General features: G+C 50.8%; 1 protein-coding gene across 1 annotated transcript in view; it reads left to right on the forward strand.

Moving 5' to 3' along the window:
- Nucleotides 1-25,576, forward strand: part of Itga9 (integrin subunit alpha 9) — an 84,338-nt gene that overhangs the window by 33,581 nt on the left and 25,181 nt on the right. Inside the window, exons 14-16 of the mRNA XM_042667334.1 lie at nucleotides 564-724; nucleotides 17,962-18,114; nucleotides 18,820-18,896. Coding sequence (XP_042523268.1) covers nucleotides 564-724; nucleotides 17,962-18,114; nucleotides 18,820-18,896 — 391 coding nt within the window. The remainder of the gene's footprint in view (nucleotides 1-563; nucleotides 725-17,961; nucleotides 18,115-18,819; nucleotides 18,897-25,576) is intronic.

Genomic DNA, 25,576 nt, shown 5'->3' on the forward strand with positions numbered 1-25,576 from the left:
CATCCCGGGTCCCTCCCACTAGTCCAGCCTTGCCTTGGAAATCACCTGTTTCTGAAACAAGTCGAGGCAGACTCCCTGGCCAGGAATCTGCTAGCGCTGCATGGCAGCACCCCAAGGAAGCCATTAGAAGCAGCAAAAATAGGCCCTGGGTTCACTCCCAGAGGCCTGCCCAGGCCACCTTCCCTCCCTGGCTTTCCCTGGTGAGCTGGCCCTTTGATGGTACAAAGGATCAGCGCTATTGTTATCATCATTGTCATTATTCTAATAATGGAGCTTGAACGCACAGGCTGGGCGCAGTCCCTGAGCTTTTGTGCTCAAGGCTGGCATTCTACCACTTGAGCCATGGTGCCCCTTCTGGCTCTTTTGGTTGGTCTACTGGAGATGAGAGTCTCACGGGCTTTCTTGCCCAGGCTGGCTTTGAACTGCGATCATCAGATCTAGGCCTCCTGGGTAGCTGGGATGACAGGCGTGAGCCAGTGGTGCCAGACTTCTCTGTGGACACGGGGCTTCGCCGTCTGGAGTCTTACCTTTGCTGATCTTCTGGTCTGTGGTTCATTTGGCAGAACTCAATTACGTCCTGACCGCCGACGTGGTCCAAAAGGAAAAAGGCCAGCCACCCAGAGTCTACCTGGTTGTGTCCGGAGAGTCTGCTGGCCAGGTGGCAGAGACATTGCATCTGACCCATGGGGAGGAGGACTGCCGGGACTACACAGCCCACGTCAAGGTCAGGTTCTTCTTCATTTTCACATTCAGATTCAGATCTCTTAGTTGCTCTTCTGGAAGGGAGGGGAACCACACTCTCTTCTGTGTTGGTTTAGTTTGTTTTACTGATCTTGGTTGGGACTTGAACTCAGGGCCGGTCAGGCTCTGTCACACCTTAGTTTTTGCACTCAAGGCTGGCGCTTTACCATTTGAGCCACGCCTCCACTTCTGGCTTTTTGGGGGGTATTTCATTGGGAAGAGAAGAGTCTCTTGGTCTGTTGGAGTTGGTTTTGAACCATGATTGTCTGGATCTCAGACTCTGGCTTGCTAGGATGACAGGTGTGAGCCGCTGTTGGCCAGCGCTCCTTTGTCCCAACTTGGAACGTTTTATTTCATGGGAAGGAAATGTCTTACTTCTTTTCTTTGGACATTGCTCCCTTGGACTGTACTTTTCTTTATCTTATGGTGTTGAACTCTGGGAGGGATTACAGGAGTTCAGTGATGGCCCTGGCCTTGGCTTATTCCTCAAGGAGATTTCCCCTTGAGACCAGTTGTCTTTCAGAGGGCTTGATGCTGGATCACACTGTACCTGAAGCCTGTGTTTCTATTATTATGTAGCAGCTCCTAGTTAAGAGTTTCTGCATTTGAAATCTGGTTAGATTTTTTTTTTTTTTTTTTTTGGTCCTTGTTCTATGGTTTTCTATTTATTTTAGGAGGACATGCTTTTAGGCCTCTTCTCTCTCTAAATAAAACTTGCAAATGTTTTTCTCCGCCGCTGAATATTTGTTAAATATTCTTTGCTTGGTAATTGGGGAGGCCAGGCTTTGTTTAGTTACAGATCGTTTACTTATGGAGTGGCCTCTGTGGGGGGGGGGACTCCTGGCAGGGTGGGTGGCAGAATCCGTCAGCTTTGTCCCCCCCCACGTAGGGCCAGAGGGCACAAGGGGGAGAAGCTGGGTCGTGAGTAGGAGGCGTGTGAAGTCTCATCCACAGGCCCTGTGTGGTGGACACAGCTGGGTGAGCGCCATGACACTCACTGTCTCCTGATCTCCAAAATGGTCATGCTAACGCTTAACTAACCCCGAATGGGGTCATAAAATCTAAGGTTGCCAGGGCTGCTGGTTAACCCCAGCTGCTCAGGAGGCCGAGACCTGAGGATCATGGTTCAGAGCCAGTCCAGGCAGGAAAATCCGTTAAGCCTCTTACCTCCACTTAACCAGGAAAACAAAAAAAAAATAAGCTAGGGGGAGAGGCATGGCTCAAGTGGTAAAACGCCCGCCTTGAGCGAAAAAGCCAAGCAAGAGTGCCAGGCCCTCAGTTCAAGCCCTGGTACCTGAGCACTCATACATGCACACGGGCGTGCACACACACACACACACACACACACACACAAAGCACACACACAAATTAACAGTTGTAGAATGTCATAGCTCATGCCTATAATCTCAGACCCATCACAAGTTCAGGAGCAGCCCAGGCTATATGGTGAGTTCAAGGCCAACCTAGGCTGCCATTGTACAACCTGCCCAACAATAACAGCTGCAAACATAAGCAAACAAAAAGAATTTCATTTTGCAGGGTAGATACACTTGAGACACCTAGCATGGAATCTAATATAGCAGACTGCCCATGTGATTATTGCTTGGTTGGATTATACATTATTGCCAACATTTGATTGTTGTTGTTGTTATTATTATTATTATTTTGGTCTTGGGGCTTGAACTCTGGGCCTGGGCACCATCTCTGAGCTCTTTTCACTCCAGGCTGGTGCTCTACCACTTTGAGCCACAGTTCCACTTCTGTTTTCTGGTGGTTCACTGAAGATAAGTCTCATGGACATTCCTGCCCAGGCTGGCTTTGAATCTCGATCCTCATATCTCAGCCTCCTGTTTAGCTGGGAGGACAGGCATGAGCTCCCACCCTGTCATTCTTTCCCCTGGGCAAGGCTGTTTCTGTAGCCAGGACTCAAGTCAGGAACCTACCAGCTGTCCTGGGATGGAGGCTGCTGGCCACAAGTTTATAAACAGTGCGCTCTCCTGTTCAACCACCAGTGTAAGTGCTGTGCCGGGAAGGGCATTTAGCTATTCAGGACAAGTGTGCGCGCGTGGGCTTTGAGTGTCTGCAGTTGGTGGTTTATAGTTACTGGGGAGGAGACATTTTTCTCTTACACTTCCTCTTCTAGAAGGGCTGTTCCACAAATACTGACCCTCAAAATTTTACAACCTTTTTTTTTTTGGTGCCAGTCCGGGGCACTGTCCCTGAGCCTCTTTTGCTCAAGTCTGATGCTCTACCTCTTGAGCCACAGTACAACTTCTGGTTTTCTGTGGTTCTTTGGAGATGAGTCTCATGGACTTCCCTGCCTCAGCTGGCTTTGAACGGCGATCCTCAGATCCTCCTGAGTAGCTGGGATGACAGGCATGAGCCATCAGTACCTGGCTGCAAATGGTTATCCTCCCCCTCCTCCTCCTCCTCTTCCTCTTCCCCCTCCTCCTCCCCCTCTTCCTCCTCTCCCTCCCCTCTCCTCCTCCTTCCTCTTCTTCCTCCTCCTCCTTATTGTCCTCCTCCTCTCCCTCCCCCTCCCCTTCCTCCCCCTCCCTCTCCTCCCCCTCTTCCTCCTCTTCTTCTTCCTCCACTTCTTCCTCCCCCTCCTCCCCCCTTCCGTTCCCTCCCCCTCCTCCTGGCCTGAGCACCCTGGCCCCTGAGCTCTGTCCTCCTCCTCCTCCTGGCCCAGCACTCTGCAGTGCCTTCTTCCACTCGAGACCTGATCTGCAGTGCTGGTTGTTTTGTGCCTGCACTGGGCCTTGGCACTCCTGCTCGGCTCTGTGGCTCCAGCCTGGCCCTCTGTCGCTTGAGCCTCAGCTCTGCTTCTGGCCTTTTGCTGGTTCCTTGCAGATCAGAGACTCTGGACTTTTCTCCCAAGGCTGGTTTCGAACCATGATACTCAATCCCAGCCTCTTTTTTTTTGTTTGTTTGGGTCCGGTCGTGGGGCCTGAACTCTGGGCCTCAGCTCTTCAGCTCAAGGCTAGCGCTCTACCACTTGAGCCACAGCGCCACTTCTGGCTTTTTTTCTTTTTGCTTATGTGGTGTTGGGGAATCGAACCCAGGGCCTCAGGCATGCAAGGCAAGCGCTCTACCACTGAGCCACCTTCCCAGCCCCAATCCCAGCCTCTTGAGTAGCTAGGGTAACAGGCATGAACCATCAGTGCCCGGCTTGAAATTTGTTTTTAATCTTGAGAGTCAAGATTCAAAGTAGATTAGGTGTGTGTTTGTTTTCCTAAATAGATTGGCATTGTGTCTTTGTAAGCCTTTTCTCTCCGTAGACCTAAATGCTTTTCTGTTAAGCTCGCTTTCTGGTAGTGGAAGAAATGAGTGAGCGATGGTTCACACCCACTGTGATTTCATACACCTAGGTTCTTGTCAGTAGGACCCAATTGAGGGTAGTCTTCAGGGTTCCCTTTATTTATAGGCTCCCCTCAGACCCGTGAGACCTAACGGTTTTGTTGTATTTTTAGTGGTCTTGGACACAGTGAGAGGTTTTCTGGAAGCTCAGACCCTATGCTAACTTTAGCTAGACTTTCGGCAGGTTTGATTGAGTGCAGGTCCTAATGAGAGGAAACGTGATCCTTTTATTTTTCTCCACCCCTGTCATTTCGTTCTTACTGAGTATGACAAGCAGTGGCAGCCACTGGGTAAGTGGGTGTCTTTAAAAGAAATTTCATGACACACCATCAGGATAAATATACTCTCCCCCAATGCAGCTGGCCACTTGTGGGTGCATGTGCCAGCAGGTACCCTGCTGGGCTGGGGCTTTCCCTCACACCCTGCTTCCCCCTCTCCTTCCACCCTCCCTCTCCCTACTGGGGCTTGAACTCCGGGCCTGAGCACTGTCCCTTAATCCTTTTGCTCAGGGCAAGTGCTCTACTTCTTGAACCACAGCACCACTTCTAGTTTGTTTGGAGGTCATTAGAGAGGTGAGTCTCAGGGACATTCCTGCCCTGGCTGGCTTTGAACCACCACCCTCCAGCTCTCGGCCTCCTCCTGAATAGCTCGGATGACAGGCATGAGCCACTGGCACCAGCAGTTTTTTTTAATTCTGTAAAATGTCCATTGAGTTTGATGACCACGCTCTCCACCTCCCCCTCTCATCCTCGTCCACCTCATGTGTACCCCATACCGGAGGAGAACATCGTCCATCTTGTGTGCACCTCATTCTGAGGAGAAAGCTGTCCACCTCATGTTACCCTGCTGCTCAGTATCACCCCGTGTCACCCCGCTGCTCCATGTTACCCCACTGCCTGCCCCGTGTCACCCCGGCTCCTCAGGAGGCTGCAACGGGCAGGAAAAGGAGGAGCCTCTGACCTCTAGTTAATGACCAAAAAAGTTGGAAGTGGCACCGTGACCCAAGCAGTAAAGCACCACCAGCCTTGCATGCCCAGGCCCTGGATGCAAACCCCAGGACTGGCACCAAAAAATAAAAGCACGATGTAGTTTGCGCCCACACGGTGTTTCATGTGTGGAACCCCAGGTACTCGGGAGGCTGGGATCAGGAGAATGGGGGTTCAAGGCCAGCCAGGCAAGACCCCAGGACCAGCCTCACCCAATGGCCAGTCTAATGAGCATCTGTGGATGAGACAGAGGACGCGATGGGGTGGATCCAGTGTTCTTGTGTTGTCTGAGTGTTATAAACCAACAGTGGAGGAAGACGAGAGATGTCTGTTAAGTCAGGCACCAGTACCTCCTGCCTACAATCCAAGACACTTGGGGGCTGTGACCTGACGATCACTGCTTCAAAGCCAGCCCAAGGGCAGACAAAGTCGTGAGACCCTAAAATGGTTCACCAGCAGAATCCAGAGATGGGGGTATGGCTCAAATGGTAGTGCACCACAGCCTTAAGAGTCCAAGCTAAAGGATAGCACCAAGCCCTGAGTTCAAGTCCAAACAAACAGGTGGAGGAGGAGGAAAGAAGGAAGAAGAGGAAGAGGAAGAAAAAGAGGAGGAAGAAGGAAAAGAAGAAGCAGCTGCTTTCATAACTGTCAAAGGGCAAATCATCCTGGAGAATTTAGTTAGGGAAATTGATGTTTCTCAGCACTTTAAAAATGGGCGGATGGGTGGAAGGACTTCCCTGGCTGTGCCAGGCGGTGGTTGGAAAGTGTCTCTGACGAGTGTTTGCCGTGTGACCGGCTGGCTGACTCTCTGTGTCGGCCCCATCTCCAGGGAGGTGATGTAATTTGGGGCGTGCAGCGCTAATGGTGGCCCAGCCAGCTGCTGGCTCCATTCATGGGCTGCATGCACTGGCCACCATCAGGGGTGGCACCTCCTCAGCCCCATTTTGTCCATTCTCCCCTTGGTGATGGCAGCTGTCCCTCCATCGTCCTCATCATTTGTCTCTTCTTCCTCCTCCGCTGTCTTCTCTTTTGCCCCTGGTCTCCGGATGTCCCCCCTCCCAACCCCCCCCCCGTGTGTGTGTGTGTGTGTGTGTGTGTGTGTGTGTGCTGTTTCCCTCCACACTACAGGCCTGATCTTTGAAAACACATTAATGAGAGGAATCTGGAGCTGGGTGAGATATTTGTGCTTTTGTGTCTGATGAGCAGGAGTTAAGAAGTCCAGTAGAAAAAGCTTGGATTGTGGTCTCTGAAAGATATGGATGCTTTATTTATTTATCTATTCATTCATTCATTTATTTATTGTCAGTTGTAGGGCTTGAACTCAGGGGCCTGGGTGCTGTCCCTGAGCTCTTTGCTCAATGCTGGTGCTCTACTACTTGAGCCACAGAGCCACTTTCCGTTTGCTGGTGGTTTATTGGAAATCAGAATCTCACGGACTTTTCTGCCCGGGGCTGGCTTTGAACCAGGATTCTCAGGTATGAATAGCTAGGATGACAGGCGTGAGCCACCAGTGCCCAGCTGAGGATGTAAAATTCTCTTGCCACCTTTCCTGGAGGTGTAACTTCAGGCAGTTTGTTTTACTTGGCTCAGTCTCTGGGTATCCTATGTGTCACAATTTAAAAGGTTTGTCAAGACTGGATGAAGTGGTGTATGAAGGAAAAAACCCAAGCCGGGTGCTGGTGCTCACACTTGTAATCCCAGCTACTCAGGAGGCTGAGATGTGAGGGTTCTAGTTCAAAGCCAGCCTCGGCAGATAGATTGGAGAGAGACCTATGACCAATTAATCAGCCAAAAGTTGGAAGTAGAGCATTGGCTCAAATGGTAGAATGCCAGCCTAGAGTAAAAAAGCTCAGGGAAGCTAGGCACCAGTGGCTTACGCCTGTCAGCCTAGCTACTCAGGAGGCTGAGATCTGAGGATCGTGGTTCAGAGGCAGCCCAGGCAGAAAAAGGCTGTGAGACCCTCATCGCCAATTAACCAGCAAAATGCAGGAAATGGAGCTGTGGCTCAAGTGGTAGAGCACTAGCCTTGAGACAAACAACACGAAGTGCACAGTGCACAGGTCCTGAGTTCAAGCTCCAGTCTGGCACGCGTACATGCACACATACGCACACGAACACATACACACACTCTGTTTGGAGCCAGCATCTTCACCTCCGTTCATAATTCTTGACGCTTGAGACAATCTGAGGCGAGCTGGGTCAACTTTGAGATGGAAAGACGCCCTTCATGAGCCTGAGGAGCTGTTGCTCAAGTGGTGACAAGTGTCCTCCAACAAATCCACCATCCACAAACCTCATATTCACGGAATTAGTGTCATGGCGTTAGAACTGAGATAAAAGTCTTTGGCAAAACCTGTGAAGGATAGTTCCGAGAAAAGCAGGGGCCAGGATTTATAGAGTCTAAAAATAGGGGCTGAGGTACAGCTGTGTTTTAGCTTGTCAGCAGACCTATTGAGTCAAGGCAGACCCAAGGTTTTATTTCTCGGGCCCCTGAGGTCATTTATCTTGTTTAAGAAAGGGCAGCAAACATTTCCAAATAGGGGTGGTATTACTTTTGATTTGTTTTTTGGTCAAGAGCTTGAACTCATGGCCTGAGTGCTGTCCCTGAGCTGCTGCTGCTCAAGGCTGGTGTTCTACCACCTGAGCCACAGCACCACTTCCAATTTTCTGGTGATTCATTGGAGATCAGAGTCTCACTGACTTTCCCAGGTTGGCTTTGAACTGGCATCCTCCAGATCTCAGCCTTCTGAGTACCTGGGCTGACAGCTGTGAGCCACTAGTGCCCAGCTCCAGATGCCTGTTCTGCCTTTTGCCCTGTTCCAAGAACTGAACATGGGCAATGTTTATGGCTGAATAGGTCTCTGAATAAGGGAGTAATTATCACCTGGGGTGACACTTAATTGGATGTGATTCCACAAGCCATGCATTTTCAAGCAGGAAAAGAACCCTCAAATTTTAATTATGTTAATGAGTTTAAGAACCATTGACATATTTCTTACACTTCCCTGTTGAGGATAGTTAAACAAAATTCAGATCTAGGGCTGGGGATGTGGCTCAGTGGTAGAGTGCTCGCCTAGCGTTCATGAAGCCCTGGGTTCGATTCCTCCGTCCCACATACACAGAAAAAGCCAGAAGTGGCACTGTGGCTCAAGTGGCAGAGCGCTTGCCTTGAGCAAAAGAAGCTCAGGGACAGCGCGCCGCCCCTAGGTTCAAGTCCCACAACCACACACACAAAATCAGACTCACCAGGCCTAGAGAATCAGGTTGGGCCTAGAAATGCACCCTCTTTAGCACACGTCTTAGACAGATCATAATTCTGTGTGGGAAGCAATGGCTTACCCAGTGAGTCTCACAGATTTTCATTAATTGTCCAAGGAGAAATTTGATGATGGCTATGGGGATGGGGATGAGTTTGACATGATGATGCTAATGGTAGTGATGATTTTGGTGTGGTGGTGGTGGTGGCGGTAGTGATGATGATGATAGTGGGGATGATTTTGGTGTGATGATGGTGGTGATGATGAGGGTGGTGGTGGTGGTGGTGGTAAACATGCCCACATCATGCCGTGTCCCCTGCAGCTTTACGTGTTAGGCCTTGTGCGACCCCATTCACCCCAGCCCCATGTGCTCCTCTCCTGACTCACCTCTGCCAGCATGATCTCGGCGGAGCCAGGTGGGGCGTGGCCCCCAGTCTGCTGCCATTGCCGTTCAATTCCTAATTAGTAGTTCACTCCATGAGCATCAGACCCTGCCTGGCTGCACACCCGGACACCCAGCATGGCTTCCTGGTAAGACCCGCTCCACGCTCCGACTCTGTGCCCCGCCTGGGGAGAGGTGCTTCTAGAGGGCCTTGGAAAGTATCTTCTCTGACAGTTCTAACTGATGTGTAGGAGAGGTGATCAGTCGATATCTTTCTTTTTTTTTTTGGTCCAGTCGTGGGGCCTGAACTCTGGGCCTGGGTGCTGTCCCTCAGCTCTTCAGCTCAAGGCTAGCGCTCTACCACTTGAGTCACAGCACCACTTGTGGCTTTTTTCTTTTTGCTTATGGGTGCTGAGGAATCGAACCCAGGGCCTCATGCATGCAAGGCAAGCGCTCTACCACTGAGCCACCTTCCCAGCCCCTCAGTCGACAGCTTTCTGAAGTCAGGTACCATATTTTCTCCTCAGAAACAGCATGTCTGGTCTTTCACTCCTTCAGATTGTGAAGTCCATCTCTGACAGCGCCATTTCCAGAGCTGAGTGTGGGGGCTCGAACAGAGTCTCAGCTTACTTGGGTGTCAGAATCCCAGTGAGGCCAGCCCAGGCAAATAGATGACAGATCGACAGACCGAGGGATGGACAGATGGATGGATGGACGGGCAGACAGACAGACAGATGATAGACAGGGGGTTAGACTAAAGGACTAAAAAGACTCCATCTCAACCAATGGACGGGCACAGTAGTGTACACCTATCACCCAAGCTACATTGGGAAGCACAAACAGGAGGATCACAGTCCCAGGCCAGCCTAGACATAACATTGAGTGCCTGCCTAGCACGCACAAGGTTCTGAGTTCCAAACCAGGGTCCTCAGGCTTCAGCCTCCCGAGTGGCTGGGACAGCGGGTGTGAGCCACAGCGCTGGCTTGCTTTCCTGTCTCCTCCCCGCAAGCCCAAGCCTGTCCTCAAGCTACCCCAGGCCGGGTCTTCCCGGCTGGCTTTGCCCTGGTGAGTGATGATAGTGAGCAGGAAGGGAGGAAGTTGTTCCTGGCTGGGTGGAGGTCAGGGTGGGGCCCAGCTGGGCAGGGTGTGCAGTAGCCATCCCGTCCCAAGGAGGGCTGCTTCCTGTTCTCTGACCAGTTCTCAAAAGTCCTGGCGACCTCCCTCCCTGCCTCCCCCCTTGATAGGATTTCAAGGCCTCAGCCTTGAAGACGCTTGGTATTCCTGCACGCTGCGGTCAAGCCCAAGTATGTAACTATGGCTGTCCTTCGTCGCTGTCCATGGAGCTGTGGTGGCCTTCAGTCCCGACATCTTCCCAGAGATGCCACCCTTGCTGGGCGCCCGGGCGGCTGCCACCGTCATCCTGACCTCCTCAGAGGCCAAGACCTGAGGGTCTCAGGTCCCAGCTGCCAGGGCAGGAAAGCCCCCGAGACTCTGGACAGGGAGTTGCGGGCCAGCGAGTGGAGGAGCACCAGCCAGGGGCAGAAAGAGAGAGCCAAGCGAGAGCGTGAAGCCCTGAGCTCAAGCCGTCAGTAAGTGCACAAGACTGTCAGGCAGGCAGGCAGGCTGACAGACAGACACAGAGAGGCTGACAGACAGACTGACAGGCAGCCAGACAGGCCAACAGAGACTGACTGACAGAGACAGAGAGAAAGACAGGCAGAGTCAGACAGAAAGACAGGCAGAGAGACAGAAAGACAGGCAGAGACAGACAGGCAGAGAGACAGACAGAAAGACAAACAGGCAGACAAAGGAAGAAAAAGGGAAGGAAGAAAAGAAAGGAAGGAAGAAAGGGAAGGAGAGAAGGAAAGAGGGAAGGAAGGCAGGAAGGGAAGGGAAGAAAGGAAAGGAAGGGAGGGAGGGAGGGGACTGTGGAACATGGCTGCTCTCCTAACAGGTCTCCAGTCGCCATGGTCCGATGAAGTGTGCAGCGCTACCCTTTTGAGGGCATCCTGCCCAGAGAGGTGGCCTTTGCTGGCCAGGGCCGACCTGGGGTCCACTGCCTGTCTGCCCTGACAGGAACCGGGGCCCTGCTGCACCTCACAACCTGTAGCCTGAGAAAGGACCCATTTCTCTCCGGTCCCCCTCTCCCCCCCCCCCCGCCCACTCCCCCCCACTCCTCATCTCCCTCCTTCCCTCCCCTCCCTCCCCCCCCTCTTGGTTCCCACCTCCTTTACATCAGGTCTGTGTTGAGACACAAACTTTTGTTTATTTCGGAGGCGATGTGTCTAATGTCCCTGGAATGCATTAGCTGGAGCTTTCCCCCGTCTTGTTTTCATACTCAGTTCAGACCTTGGGACACAGCCACAGCCGGCTGGTGACGTGCCTTCAGTGGGACCTGTCGCTGGGAAGGAATTATCCCTAAGATGGGATCACTGGCATTGGGGGACCCCCCCCCATAGACGGTCCTGGGGAGGGGCTGAGCAGACTCCCAGATGCACCGAGAGCTCCTGTGCAGGGCTGGAGTTGGCCGGTGGAGGGAGATTTGGGGCCTGGAGAGGTTGGGGTAGATCCCTAGAAGGGTTTTAGGACGGCTGCCGACCACAGGGCTCCACTCTTCCCAGTCCCTGGGCCCAGCCGTCCAAAGCCAGCCTAGGCAGGAAAGTCCAGGAGACTCTCCATCATCTCCAGCGAACCAGCAAAACAAAAGCCAGAAGCAGAGCTGCAGCGGGGAGAGTTGTCAGCCTTGAACGAAAGAATCAAGAGAGCACTAGGCCCCGAGTTCAAGCCCCAGTACCAGCACACACACACACACACAAACACACACACACACACACACACACACACACACACACACACACAAAGGCCAAAGTCCCTTGCTTTCTACTTGGAAGCCTGGTCCAGGTTGACATGGGGTTGCTTTGCCTGGAAACAAAGGAAGGGCTGTTTCCCTGCACGATGGGTCTGCAGGCTCGGAAATGTCACCTGCCCTGGGTTCTCAAGGCAGTGAAAGGAAGCTAGAGGGGTGGTTCAAGTGGTGGAGCACCATGCCTTGAGCAAAATTTAAGAAAGCCAGGTTAGGTCTGGAGGCTGAGTTAAGCCTTGGGGTAGAGTGAATTCCATAACAACCAAGTGGGATGCACAGATTGGCGGTGGAACTTTGAATTCAGTTGTGTGTCGCAGTGGGGAGAGGAGGGTGCCCGGCCCTTACTGATGTTTGAAGATGCCCTGCGCACGGGGCCAGGGGATAGAGAGGCGAGGAGGGGAGCAAGCAGGAAGGAGTCCCATGCAGGGAGCAGCCTTTACTGTCTGTAGCATTCACCCTCACAAGACCTGGCCCAAGATTTGTCTCCTGTGGCGTTTGGAAGGAGTATTTCATACAGCCTTGTAGCAGCATGGGCCATGTGCCTCTCCAGGCTGTGGTGTGACTCATATTGAGATGCTACTCAGGGGTCTGAGTCCTCACTGTGTCCCCTGATGCTGGGGTCTGGGTCCTCACTGTGTTCTGACTGAGGCTGAGGTCTGGGTCCTCACTGTGTCCTGAGTGAGGCTGGGGTCTGAGGTTCTTACTGTCCTGAGCGGGCAGTGAGCTGTTCCAGCCTGGGGCTGAAGGCAGATGCTTTTGTGCCTTTTCCGATGGCCATTCTCTCAAGGAAGAATGGGTACTGGTGGGCTGGAATCACACATGGGATCCTTCATATGTAGTTACCTATTGAGGTCATACATTAGAATTGCTGAGCCTCTGTGTGTGTGTGTGTGTGTGTGTGTGTGTGTGTGTGTGTGTGTGCGCACACGCGCGCAGATCCTGAGGCTTGAACTTGGGGCCTGGGTGTCTTTCACTCAAGGCTGGCACTCTACCACTTTGAGTCCTATATGGCGCTGCTTCTGATTTTCTAGGTGGTTTATTGGAGATAAGCGTCTAACAGACTTTTCCTGCTCACGCTGGCCTCAAACCACGATCCTCTAGGTCTCAGCCTCCTGAGTAGCTGGGGTGACAGGTGTGAGCCACCAGTGCCCAACGGGAAACTACTGGGATTTTTTTCTTTATGACATGATCACTTGCTGAGCCGTAAATCATTTATTGAGTATCAAGCTGAACAGATAGACCCATGGTGGTTTGAATACTAAACAGCCAATCCAACAAAATGAAAAAAAGAAAAAAAAGTTGCTATTTTGATTCTCTTCTTTTCAGTCATGGTTTCAAGATTTTTCACGCCAACAGTGAGCTTAAAGGAAGCTTCTAGATGTCCTTCTCTGGGCCCATGAAGCAGCAGGATTTTTTATTATTATTTTATATATATATATATATATATATATATATATATGTGGTAATAATAAAAGCAGCCAAACCCTGTGTGGAGTCTAGAAAGTTCTTTTTGCCCCCTCACCCCGACAGACTCACACGGGGCAGCAGCTGCTGTCCGCTTAGCTTCCAGAACCATGTGGCTACGCTCAGGTCGGAAGCCATTGACCAAAGGACCAAATTCTTTAACACCCCTGGGGGTCTCGGGGGAACTTTGAAGCTTGGGCCTTGAACCATAAAATGGAATGGACGATTTATTTTAACCACAGAGACCCGGGAGCTCATTTAGCCTCTGAAAAGCATAAGGTTTCTCTTGAGTCTAAAGTGAGTTATTCATTGTTCTGGAAACCCCACGATGACCTTTCTCATTATATTGTGCTAGTAAGAAAAAGTCCTTAATTTCATTATTTGTGTGTGTGTGTGGTGTTATGTGTGTGGTACAGGGAATTGGATTCAGGGATTTCCTGCTCTTCCCTGGCTTTGTTTATCTGCACAAGGCTGGCAGACTACTGGTTGAACCACACCTCTGTTGTCTTTTTGCTGGTTAATTGGAGATAAGAGTCTTGAAGACTTGTTGTTGTTGGCCATGAGCCTTGAACTCAGGGCCTGGGTGCTGTCCCTGAGTTCTTTTGCTCAAGGCTGGCACGCTACCACTTTGAGCCATATATGGCACCACTTCTGGTTTTCTGAGTGGTTCATTGGCAATAAGAATCTCATGGACTTTCCTGCCCAGGCTGGTTTTGAACTGTGATCCTCCAGATCTCAGCCTCCTGAGTAGCCAGGATTACAAGTGTAGGCCGTGGGTGACTCTTTTCTAAGTCAGGAGCCAGATTCGCTGGATATTTCCTTTAAGAAGCCAAAGCAGCTGGGCACCGGTGGCTCATGCCCATCATCCCAGCTACTCAGGAAGCTGAGATCTGAGGATGGCAGTTCAAAGCCAGCCCAGGTAAGAAAGTCCATGAGACTCTTATCTCCAGTGAACCACCAGAAAGCCAGATGTGGCGCTGTGGCTCAAGTGGTAGAGCACCAGCCTTGAGAAAAAAAAAACAACACATCAGAGTTTGCGAATCTCATAGGGAAATAGAGGAAATTATGTGCAATAAGTGCTCTCTAGAGTGGGTGAAGCTTTTTGGGACTTGCCAAGCCTGAGTTCTGCCAGGCTGATGGCGGTGGATCACTAATGCACTGTATTGCGCACAGAGCCATGTATAGTGACCATTCAAGTCTTTAATCTAGCCGAGAAGCTTACAGAAGCAAGATCCCCTCACGTACTAGACCACTTACGTCCTGCTTTGGGGTGGACAGTTTCTGAAGCTCGTTGACTCAACCGTGTTTAGAACTCTGTCTAGCCAGTGTTTATAACTGAGTTCATGCAAAGATAAAGCTTGCTTGCTTTCTTTGCTTTGTGGCCTCTTTTCCTGGCATAAATCCCACCTTGGAAGACTATGTAGTGCCGCGTTTCCAGGACGCTGCATGTAAAGCTGTCTCTCTAGCCAAGGGTTACTGGCTTCGCATCTGCAGCTCCTTGCTCCTCGGCCCAAGAACTGGAGGATCGTGGTTCAAAGCCAGCCTTGGTCAGGACAGTCCATGAAATACTCCAGCGAGTCAGCACAAAGCCAGAATGGGGGCATGGCTCGTGGGAGCTTAAAGCTAAGTCAGAGGGCAAGGCCCTGAGTTCAGGTCCCAGCACTGACTGGCACACACAAGTAACAGGAGGGAGGAAGCAATGACTTTCTGTTTCTGTTTGGTGTCTCCCTGTGGCTCTAAGCTAAGGAAGAAGGCTTCCTTCCTTTCCTTTCTTCCTTCCCTTCCTTCCTTTCCTTCCCTCCTTCCTTCCCCTTCCTTCTCTCCCTCCTTCCCTCCTTCCTTCCCTCAGAGAACACAGCTGTGTGTGGGTTTCTGTGTTGTATGGTTGGGCAGCAGGTGTCAGCCACAGTCCCAGGGGCAACTTGTTGACAGCCATAGGCTGAGAGGTCAAACTGAGGCACTCTTGAGTTTCTCCAGTAAAGCTGGGAAGATGGACCTGCCAGTGCCCCCATCCCTTATCTGTGTGTTCACTCGGGCCCTGATGGCCTTTCTCCTCCAGTCTTACTCCATTCCCCCATTTCCCTGCTATAGGCAGAGAGAACTTTCTAGAATACAGACTCTAATCATCTCATGATCTCCTTGTAGGTTGTCTGTAGCTCACGGGACCGCATTTATATCTGCAAAGATACCTGGTTTGGCTTGTTGCTTTTGGTGCCAGCCCAGGGCTGGGCACTGTCCCTGAGCTTCTTTTGTTCTAGGCTGGCGCTCTACCCCTTGAGCCACAGAGCTACTTTCTGTTTTCTGGGGGTTTATTGGAGATGAGAGCCTCACAAAGCCGGGCGCTGGTGGCTCATGCTCATCATCCTAGCTACTCAGGAGGCTGAGAGCTGAGATCGCAGTTCAAAGCCAGCCTGGGCAGGACCGAGAGACTCCCAATAAGCCACCAGAAAACCAGAAGTGGCGCTGTGGCTCAAGTGATAGAGCGCTCACCTTGAGCTGAAGAGCTCAGGGACAGCGCCCAGGCCCAGAGTTCAAGCCCCATGCCAAAAAAAAAAATAAAGAAAAGGAGTCTCGAAGAGTTTCCTGCCCTGGGCTGGCTTTGAACCGCAATCCTCAGATCTCCGCCTCCTGAGTAGCTGGGATGACAGGGTGAGCCACCGATACCTGGCCAACACACATGCACACGCACACTCATATGCACGCACACATAGATAGGCACACACACATATATACACACACACAAGGCTATGTCATTCCAGGGCCGTCCAATGGTTAGAGCAGTAAAACTTTATCGACTCCGCCCGTGCCCGCCCCCTGAGGAACTCCTGTGCTCAATCCCTGGCGGGGGAATAGGGACAGTGGGCTTCCAGCTGCCACAGACCAACCCTAAGTGATGGGCGTCCTCCTCCTGGGGACAGCCAAGGACTTGCGGGCGCTGATCTCTGCGCCCCTCAGGGGGACAGGCTGGCCTCCTCGGGACTCCACCCCATTCCTCGGCCGGCCAGGGGCAGGCTTTGGCCCCAGCGGGCCCTAGGCTACCCCGACGAGTACTAGGAAACCACTCGCCACGGCCCAGAGCCTGCTGTGGGCACCACTCATCACCCAGATCCAAGGGCACGAGGTCCCCCCTTCCCCTCCCTTCTCCCCCAACTTCCTCCTCCTCCCCCCCCTTCTTCCTCCCTCTTCCCCCTCCTCCTCCCCACAACTTGAGGGTTGTGTGGCTGCAGATGAAGAAATGCCACTCATGCCGGCATCCCAGCTGCTCGGGAGGCAGAGATCCGCAGGGTCGTGGTTCAAGACCAGCCCTGGGCCAGAAAGTCCAGGAGATCTGGTCTCCAAAGAACCACCAGAAGACCGGAAGGGGCCTCATATCTATCTGGCTCAAGTGGTAGAACGCCAGCCTTGAGCAGAAGAGACTCTGGGGCAGTGCCCAGGCCCCAAGTTCAAGCCCCACCTGGACAAAAAATAAAAGCAAGGAAAAGGGCGGAAGCAGCACTCGTCTAGGCCGTCTTCCCTGGTTGTCTGTCTGCCCTTCCTTCCCCCGTGGGGGGCAGCGCCGTCCCCTCGGGCTCACGCACCCTGAGCAGATGATATTTTAGGGAGGTGCGAAGCCACCACTGGACTCAGTCTTTTTGGTAGGCTGTGATGTGCACATGCGCGCTGGAACTGAGGCGTGAACTTGGGGCTCCCCTCTCTCCCCTCAGCTCTTACTCAGGGTGGTGCTCACCCACTGGGCCACACTTTGTCCTGGCCTCTTGCTGGATCGCTCCCAGAGCCAGTCCTGCCCGGGCTGGCCTCGAACTGTGGGCCTCTCGCCTCAACCTCCCACGTCGCCGGCTCTGGAATGGCTTTGTACATAATGCACAGAAACAAAACACGTTTGCTTCTGGGTCCAAGTGCCACTTGGCTGTGCGCACGGCCGGCACTCAAGGATGAAAGTGGTCAGCCATGCCCAGCTGTGCACACGGCCCTAAGGCCCTAACGGCATGGGAGTACCAAGCGCCACCCAGGGCACAGTGGGGCGTCTGAGTGGAAACCCTGGGCATTGTGGGAAGAAGGAGCACTTGAGTGGGAATCCAGGGCATTCTGGGAAGAAGGGTCACTTGATCAGAAACACAGAGCTAGAATGCAGAAGTAAGTCCATTGGTCGTCCTCCATCGTGTGTGAAGTGTCCCCCAATTGCTGATGAAGCATTTTGAGCAGGAGCCCAGAGAATGGTGGGAAGAACCAGCAATTGAGTGGGAGCCGAGAGGATTGTGGGAAGGAGGAGCACTTGAGCGGTAACCCAGAGCATTGTGGGAAGAAGGGGCACTTGAACAGGAGCCCAGAGCTAGAATGCAGAACTAAGTCTTTGGTCGTCCTCCACCGTGTGTGAGGCGTGCCCCGATTGCTGATGAAGCATTTTGAGTGGGAACCCGGGGCATTGTGAGAAGTAGCACCTGAGCGGGACCCGGGGCATTGTGGGAAGGAGGAGTACTTGAGTGGGAACCCAGAGCTAGAAAGCAGAAGTAAGTCATTGGTTGACCTCCACGTATGAGGCGCCCCCCAATTGCTGATCAAGCATTTTGAGCCAGAGCCCAAGGCATTGTGGGAAGGAGGAGCACTTGAGCAGAAACCCCAGAGCTAGGATGCAGAAGTAAGTTCATTGGTTGACCTCCATCATGTGTGAGGCGTGCCCCAATTGCTTTTGAGCAGGAGCCAAGAGCATTGTGGGAAGGAGGAGCCTTTGGGTGGGAATAAACCAGAGCATTGTGGGAGGAAGACGCCTCATTTTGAACAGGAGTTCAAGGCACTAGGGGAAGAAGGACCACAGCGTGCTGCCTCAGGGCTCTAGCCCCCTCCTAGGTCCCTTTCCCCCTCTTTCATCTCCATTCCCCCTCACTGGCCCTGTGTTGTTTGTTGCTGCAGCCTAGGGTGCGAGATGTCATCAGCCCCATCGTGTTCGAGGCCACCTACAGCCTGGGAGCCCACAAGGCTGGGGAGGAGGAGGAGAGGGAGCTGCCGGCACTGACTCCTGTACTGCGCTGGAAGAAGGGGCAGAAGGTCGCCCAGAAGAACCAGGTCAGAACCCTGAGCTCACTGCCCGGCCCAGGGTGGCAGGGGCAAGACGGGAATAATGCCTGCCAGTGCAACGCCCGACCTGCTGCAGTGGGTGGTCTGAATTGTGTCCAGCTAGGGTGGGATTCAAGCCGTCCAGACGGTCCTCAAGTTGTTAGGAAAAATACCACCCCAGCCTGGGCAGTGGCTCTTGACTATTATCCCAGATACCCAAGAGGCTGAGGTCTGAGGATTTCAGTTCAAAGCCAGACCAGGCAGGAAAGTCCATGAGACTCATATCTTCAATGAACCTGAAGTGGTACTGTGGCTCCAGTGGTAGAGAGCTATCATTGAGCTGAAGAGCTCAGGGACAGTTCCCAGGCCCTCAACCTCCTCTTTGCTCCTGCAAGCAGGGTGATTGCCAGGAGTCTGTGGTAGAGAAGAGGAGCCCAGGGCCCAGATACGCAGTTGGGGAGGGAGCGCTTTCTAGTGAATTCATAGAACCTGGCAAAAGCATCTCTGACCAGTGCTTCTTAGAGTCCCCTTGTCAGCCTAGAGGTTTCTGAAAGCCTCTGGAAGGTCCCTCTCACCATGCAAGGCACCTGATGCCTTGGAGTGTGTAAAGGGCCAGGAGAATGCGTCCCTGCTGATTTACAAGGAGGAGATCAGCTGCAGTTTGCCCTTGGGTTCTTAAGTCTTGTTCCAATCGGCTTGCTGTGTCTTTCACAGACAGTCTTCGAGAGGAATTGCCTGTCGGAGGACTGTGCGGCCGACCTGCAGCTCCGAGGCAAGCTGCTGCTCTCCAGGTATGCACTCCTCTTACTAGCATCATTCCCAGAGAAACCTGCTTCTCCTTAACTCCAGGACCACTCGTCCTGAAGGCTCAGATTTCCCCATCAAGACAGGTAAACCCGGCCGGTGGCGCATACCTGTCATCCCAGCCAGTTTTGAGCCAGGGAAGGAAAGTATGGGTATCCTCTAATTAAACAGCAAAAGCCAGCAGTAAGACCATGGCTGAAGTGATAAAAGCACCGGTAAAAAAGCTAAAAATCTAGAGTTCAAACCCTAGTATTACTAATAACAAGGAAAGAAGTAGACTGTGATAGTGGGTTATGATGATAGACAAATATGGCCAGGCGCTGGTGGCTCACGCCAGTCACCCTAGCTACTCAGGAGGCTGAGATCTAAGGATCACAGTTCAAAGCCAGCCAGGCAGAAAAATCTGTGAGACCTATCTCCAACAAACCACTCAAAAAGTAGAATTGGTGCTGTGGCTCAAAGTGGTAGAGCATTAGCCTTGAGCAAAAGCGCTCAGGGACAGCGCCCAGGCCCTGAGTTCAAGTTCCAGAACACACACTCACACACATACACACTCAAGTTAAACTATTGGAAAATGCTTCTGACAAGGCCTCTGAAGATGCTGGGGGTAAGGGACACATTTGTTTTTGGTTCTCTGCTTATTAAAGTCACAGGGAAATCCGTCAATGCTTTTGTGAGCTCAAAGAAAATGTGGGCAATGGATTTCAAGCAGAGAACCCTGACATGGGAGCTCATGCACACTGAGCGGCTGCATGATGGACATGGAGTCTTTTCCATCAGACACCCAGAAACCAGGCAGAAAGAACAGCTCTAGGCCCAGCCCCAGTGGCTGTCTGCCTAGTGACTCAGGAGGCTGAGATCTAAGGACCATGGTCTGAAGTCAGCACAGGCAGACAAATTGAGGAGATTCTTATCTCTGAGGGCAAAAGCCAAAGGTGATGGTGTGTCTCAAGTGGTAAGCATCTTCCTTGAGCCAAAAAAAATAAAGCCAGGAAAAAGTGCAAGTCCATAAGTCCAAACCCCAATAACAACACAAGGGAGAGAGAAGAGAGAGAATGCTTTATTTCCTTTATCTCTCGTACAGCATACATCATTTCACAAGAGAAAAGATGCCCAGTTGGGAAAATTTGGTATATTTCATATATTTTGCTGCTATCTTTGGCATATTTTGTTATCTTTTCTTGCCTGTGACATTCATATGTGTATGAGAGAAAGAGAATACATGCTTTCTTGTGTATGCACAAACACACACACACACACACACATACATATTGGAACTTAAAGTTTGAACACTGTCTTTTAGCTTTTTCCCTCAAGGCTAGTGCTCTAACCACTTGAACCACACCCACACTTCCGCTTTTCGCTGGTTCATTGATGATCAGAGGACATTGCTGCCGGGACTGGCTTCAAACCATGATCCTCAGATCCCAGCCACTAGAGTAGCTGGGATGACAGGCGTGGGCCCCAGTGCCCAGCCTTCTGGCTGATTTTTGGGTTGGTGGCTGGGGACATTGTAGCCATCTTGGACAGTCCCCATGGGAGGCCCTGAGGCCTTCCTGATGCGAGTTTTGGCCAGTTGTCCAGCTGGCGGGCTCCTGACTGGCCGAGTGTAGCCCTGATGCAGGCGGGGGTGGGGAACGGCCTCACATCCTCCAACACCCCCCAGTGTGGTGAGGTCAGGCCTAGCGCAGAGCCTGGGGGACATTCCTCTGCACCCCTCCCCACCCGGGAGGCCCTGTCCCACATCCAGTGGTTCCTGCCATGCCAGTGATGCATTCCAGATGGCCCCAACCCCAAGCCTAGCCCGGAGCCATCCTGAATTCCTCTCCCAGGGACCGGGGAGGGAGGCTGAGCACCCAAAGGGACAGAACCACTTGGCTGTGCTTTGCAGAGGAAGATGACCATGAGCCTCTGCTGGGCCAATTCACAGGGACATCGGCATATGCTTACATGTTTACTTCATGTCTATCTGAACTTACACATGCGTAAACAAATTTACATTTTCATGTTCATTTTATGATGTACAATATGTACTATAATATTTGCATGTGTATTTCTTTCTGTATAGATATATAAATATGCTCATATATAGTAAACATATATTTATAAGCAGTGAATAATAAATATGTTTATATATTATATAGTTACATATAAATTAAATATGTAAAATATACTTACGTTATGTAAATATAGCAATATATTTACATATACATATGTAATATGAACATAATCTATACTGTAATATAAAAATGACATATATATAAGTACACAGTATATACTATATAGTATAAATTTGTAAATATGTACATTTTTGTGTAAATTTATATTTATATATGTGTCTAACACAATGTATATAACACATATATGATATTACATATCTAAATATACATGTTATCTATTTATAAGTATATTATGTATTTATATATTTTTCTAGTACTAGGACTTGAATTCAGGGCCTGGGCACTATCTTTTAGCTTTTTTACTCAGGGCGGGCTCTCTACCACCTGAGCCTCCATTTCTGGCTTTTCAGACTTCCCTGCTTGAGCTGGCTTTGAACTGAGATCCTTAGATTGCCGCCTCCAGCTAGGATTAAGGCGTGGGCCACTGGCAGCTGGTGACATGCTATTCTTTTTTTTTTACTTTTCTTGTAATTTTTATTTGAAAATGCTGTTCTTAAGTGCTGCGCACTTAACTGCAAGTATCTGAATCTTGATAGGGAGAACCCTCCTTCCACCCCATTCTCCTTCGTACATTCCATTCTTTTTCTCTCACTTTAGACTCCAGTAGAGAAATCAGTACAGGGGAGGAGGAAGAGGTTCTGCTTCCATCTCGTTGGATTTTCAAACTAAAAATTCAATCCCAGGAACCCCTTTCCTTGATGCCCTGCGAACATGAATCCAGGTGTCTTACAGAGAGGCACCTCCCATCTCCAACTGCAGCTCAGACCTTGTTGAGGCCTGTGCTCAGTAACTGGAAAAGAAAGAATCTGTGTGTGTGTGTGTGTGTGTGTGTGTGTGTGTGTGTGTGTGTGTGTGTGTGTGTCTGTGTCTGTGTCTGTGTGTCTGTGTCTGTATGTGTACGTACACATGTGCCAGTGCTGGGGCTTGAACTCAGGGAGCCATGCTCTTGCTTTGTGTTTACATGAAAGACTGGTGCTCTACCACTTGAGCCACAGCTCCACTTCTGGCTTTTTGCTGGTGCACTTGCATGTAAGAGTCTCAGGTGCTTTTCCTGCCTGTGCAGAGTTCAATTCGCCATCCTCAGATCTCAGCCTCCTGACTAGCTAGGGTGACCCACATGAGCTGCCGGTGCCGGACCCTTCCAGCACATCTCATCTTGGCGGTGTACTTCCTGGAGTTCACTCACCAGCCTGCATGCAGGAGCAGGAAGTCTCCACTCACTCTTCTGGCATGTTCCTTGTTCCTTCATTGCGATCAGTTTATTTTTTTATGTTTACTTTTTGGTCTGAGACCCAGACTCAAGCTCGGTATCTGAGCCTTGCTTTGGCTCATAGACTGGTGCTCTACAGCCCGAGCCACGCCTCCAACCCCAAGTTCATTTGGAACTTTGGCTCATGTTCTCTCCCTGGAAGACATCGATGAGTAAGTGGGTCCTAGGATGTGCTCATGTGTTTGCTCGTTTGAAACTCTAAAAATGGAAACGTTTTGGTAGTTTTCAACTAAAGTGCCAAGAAATGATTTCTTAAGAGATGTGTCCCAGACATCTGACCTCGCCCCGATGGCCTCCACAAATCTCAAGGAAAACTGTGAAGATCAAAAACAAGCATCTCAGTTGGGCACCTGTGGCTCACACCTATCATCCCAGCTTCTCAGGAGGCTGAGATCTGAGGATTAAGGTTCAAAACCAGCCAGGGCAGTGAGACTCTTATCTCCAATGAACCCCTCAAAAACAGGAAATGGTACTGTGGCGCAAAGTGGTAGAACACTCACCTTGAGCACAGAGAGGCTCAGGGACGGCCCCCCGGGGCCCCGGGCTCCAGCTCCATGCCTGACAAAAGATAAAAAAGTGCTAAAATATGAAATTTACAGAAAACTGACAGTTTGTATCTTTTTTTTTTTTTTAACCAGTTCTTGGGGCTTGAACTCAGGGCCTGGGTGCTGTCCCTGAGCTTCTTTTGCTCATGGCTGGTGCTCTACCTCTTGAGCCACAGAACTATATCTGACTTTTTCTGTGTATGTGGTGCTGAGGAATCAAACCCAGGTTTCATGCATGCTAGGCGGGCACTCTACCACTGAGCCACCTTCCCAGCCCTACAATTTGTATCTTATATTGACTATTCTACACCACATTTCTTTGTTTTTAAAAACAATTTTTATGGTTATTACAAAGGTGATGTACAGAGGGGTTTCGGTTCCATAAATCAAGTGAAGAGTGCCTTCATTTCTTCTTGGACAATGTCCCTCTTCCCTCACGTGTGTGTGTATACATACACATGTATATGTTATATATGTGTGTATACACATACATATACATACAAGCGCACCGAAGAGTTCATGTATAAAGCAATGTGGCCTGCTTCAAAGGCTTCCCCAGAAAATTGGAATTAATGGGAAAGTTTATCAGGGAATCAGATCCCCTGGAAATTAAAGGAAATTGTCCTTCAATAAATAAATAAGCACCCATGGAATGTCTGGCACACAAAACTGTGGCCTGATTGTTCGAGAATTTTGGCACGGCCATCCATGTGGAGTCCTTTTCTTTCTTCATGCTGTCAAAAGACTTTTCATGCCAAAGCCCTTCGCCACCCAATGGAGTCTTGTCATCTAAGGGCTCCAATGGTCTCCATCCCAAACAGAGCTCACTGCTCTTACGCCCTACCTGAGGACTTGCATGAAGTATATTCTCTTCTCTGGGGCTCAACTTTCTCTTTTTTGTTTTGTTTTGTTTTTTGATTCATTGTGGGGCTTGAACTCAGGGCCTGGGTGCTTTTCCTGAGCTTTTTCATGCCACCACTTGAGCCACAGCACCACTTCTGGTTTTCTGGTGGTTCATTGGCGATAAGAGTCTCACAGATTTTCCTGCCCGGGCTGGCTTTGAACTGCGATCGTAAGATCTCAGCCTCCTGTGTAGGTGGGATGACAGGCGTGAGCCACCGGCGCCCGGCAAGACCTGAAATGCTGATGAGAATAATGGGGCTAGGTATCTCCTGATAGGTCTCTTTTTTCCCAGTCCTTACAGGACTTCCGAAGGGCCTAGACGTGACAGGCTAGGACTAGAAAATGTGTGTGATGGCGGACAAGAAGGAGCATTTCGGGCACAGATACCCCGGGCACCCAACCCCAGCTCAGCCCACGGCCAGCCACCTTACCCACATTGTATCCTTCGTGTCTTTTAAAAATGGGTGCCATTAATCATGCCTGCAATTCCAGCTGCTCAGGAGACTGTACTCTTAAGGACAGCTGATCGAATCCAGCCTGAGGAGAAAGCCTGTGAAACTCTTACCTCCAGTGAATCATAAAAAAGCCTGAAGTGGAGCTGTGGCTCAAATGGTAGAGCACCGGCCTGGAGCATAAAAGATCAGAGACAATGAGCTGGCCCAAAGTTCAACCCCCCCCCCACACACACACATGCACACGTGCATGTGCGTGCACACACACACACACATACACACATAGGGACCCTGACATTAATACCCTGACTCACTGTGAGATTTCAGGAAGACATGTTTGACAGGACTCAGCCCCAGGCTGGCAAATTAGATTTTCATTTCACTTCTAAGAATAACTTCGGGAAGCAAAGATGGACTATTTTGGTCATGGGTTTAGAGCTTTCGAAAACACAGGAGAGACAGCTTCAAGGCTTCCTTGCAGTCTGGAGTTCACGCTGTACCCCGGACAGGTACCTGGCTTCCCTTCATCCCCAAAACACGCTTGAGGAAGGAGCATTGGTTCATAATTAAATGTCAAGAGGTTTGCATTACAGGGGCTGCATTACAACGTCTGGCCTGTGACCCCTTGGCATTTGCACATGAGGGGAATCAACTGGTACAGAGCACAATAGTAGAATTACCCCCACCACGGTGCTGAATTTCCCTCTGTTCCCTCAGCTGAATATTCTACCCTCCTAACTGTGGTCACAGTTGAGTGCAGTTCCTTCTTGAGCTAAAGCTGGGTTAGTGCTGTCTCATAACTCCAGGTCTGTCTATGACTCCTTTAATCTTACAAAAGCAAACGAGGACAGAAATAACCCGTTCATTGTTTAAGTCGAAGAAGGCCAACAATAATAAATAATTGCCACAATGGCTTGAGGTCAGGGTCCCTTCATGTACTGGAGACCGCTCAAGAATGCAGAGTTCTCCGAGTTCATTTTTCACATCTTGTTTGCATCCTCAGACCTCTCGCCTCCAAAGCCAGGCCCTCTGAGTGCTTGTTGTACATGTTATTCTTGTGGACACGCCAGGCCCGAGAGAGAGAGTGAGGCTTCTCCTCATGGATGGCAAAGGACGATTCTTTCCCCAAAATGTGTATACTAAAGTACTAGCCTACTGAGAGACTGAGTACTCGTTGTTGTTGGTCAGGGGGCTTGAACTCTGGGCACTGTCCCTCAGCTCTTCAGCTCAAGGCTAGCACTCTACCACTTGAGCCACAGCGCCACTTCTGGCTTTTTTTGCTGGTTCATTGGCAGTAAGAGTCTCCTAGACTTCTCG

This window comes from Dipodomys spectabilis, unplaced genomic scaffold (genome assembly GCF_019054845.1).
Source record: "Dipodomys spectabilis isolate Male_0828 unplaced genomic scaffold, ASM1905484v1 ptg000388l, whole genome shotgun sequence".
Taxonomy (NCBI): Eukaryota; Metazoa; Chordata; class Mammalia; order Rodentia; family Heteromyidae; genus Dipodomys; species Dipodomys spectabilis.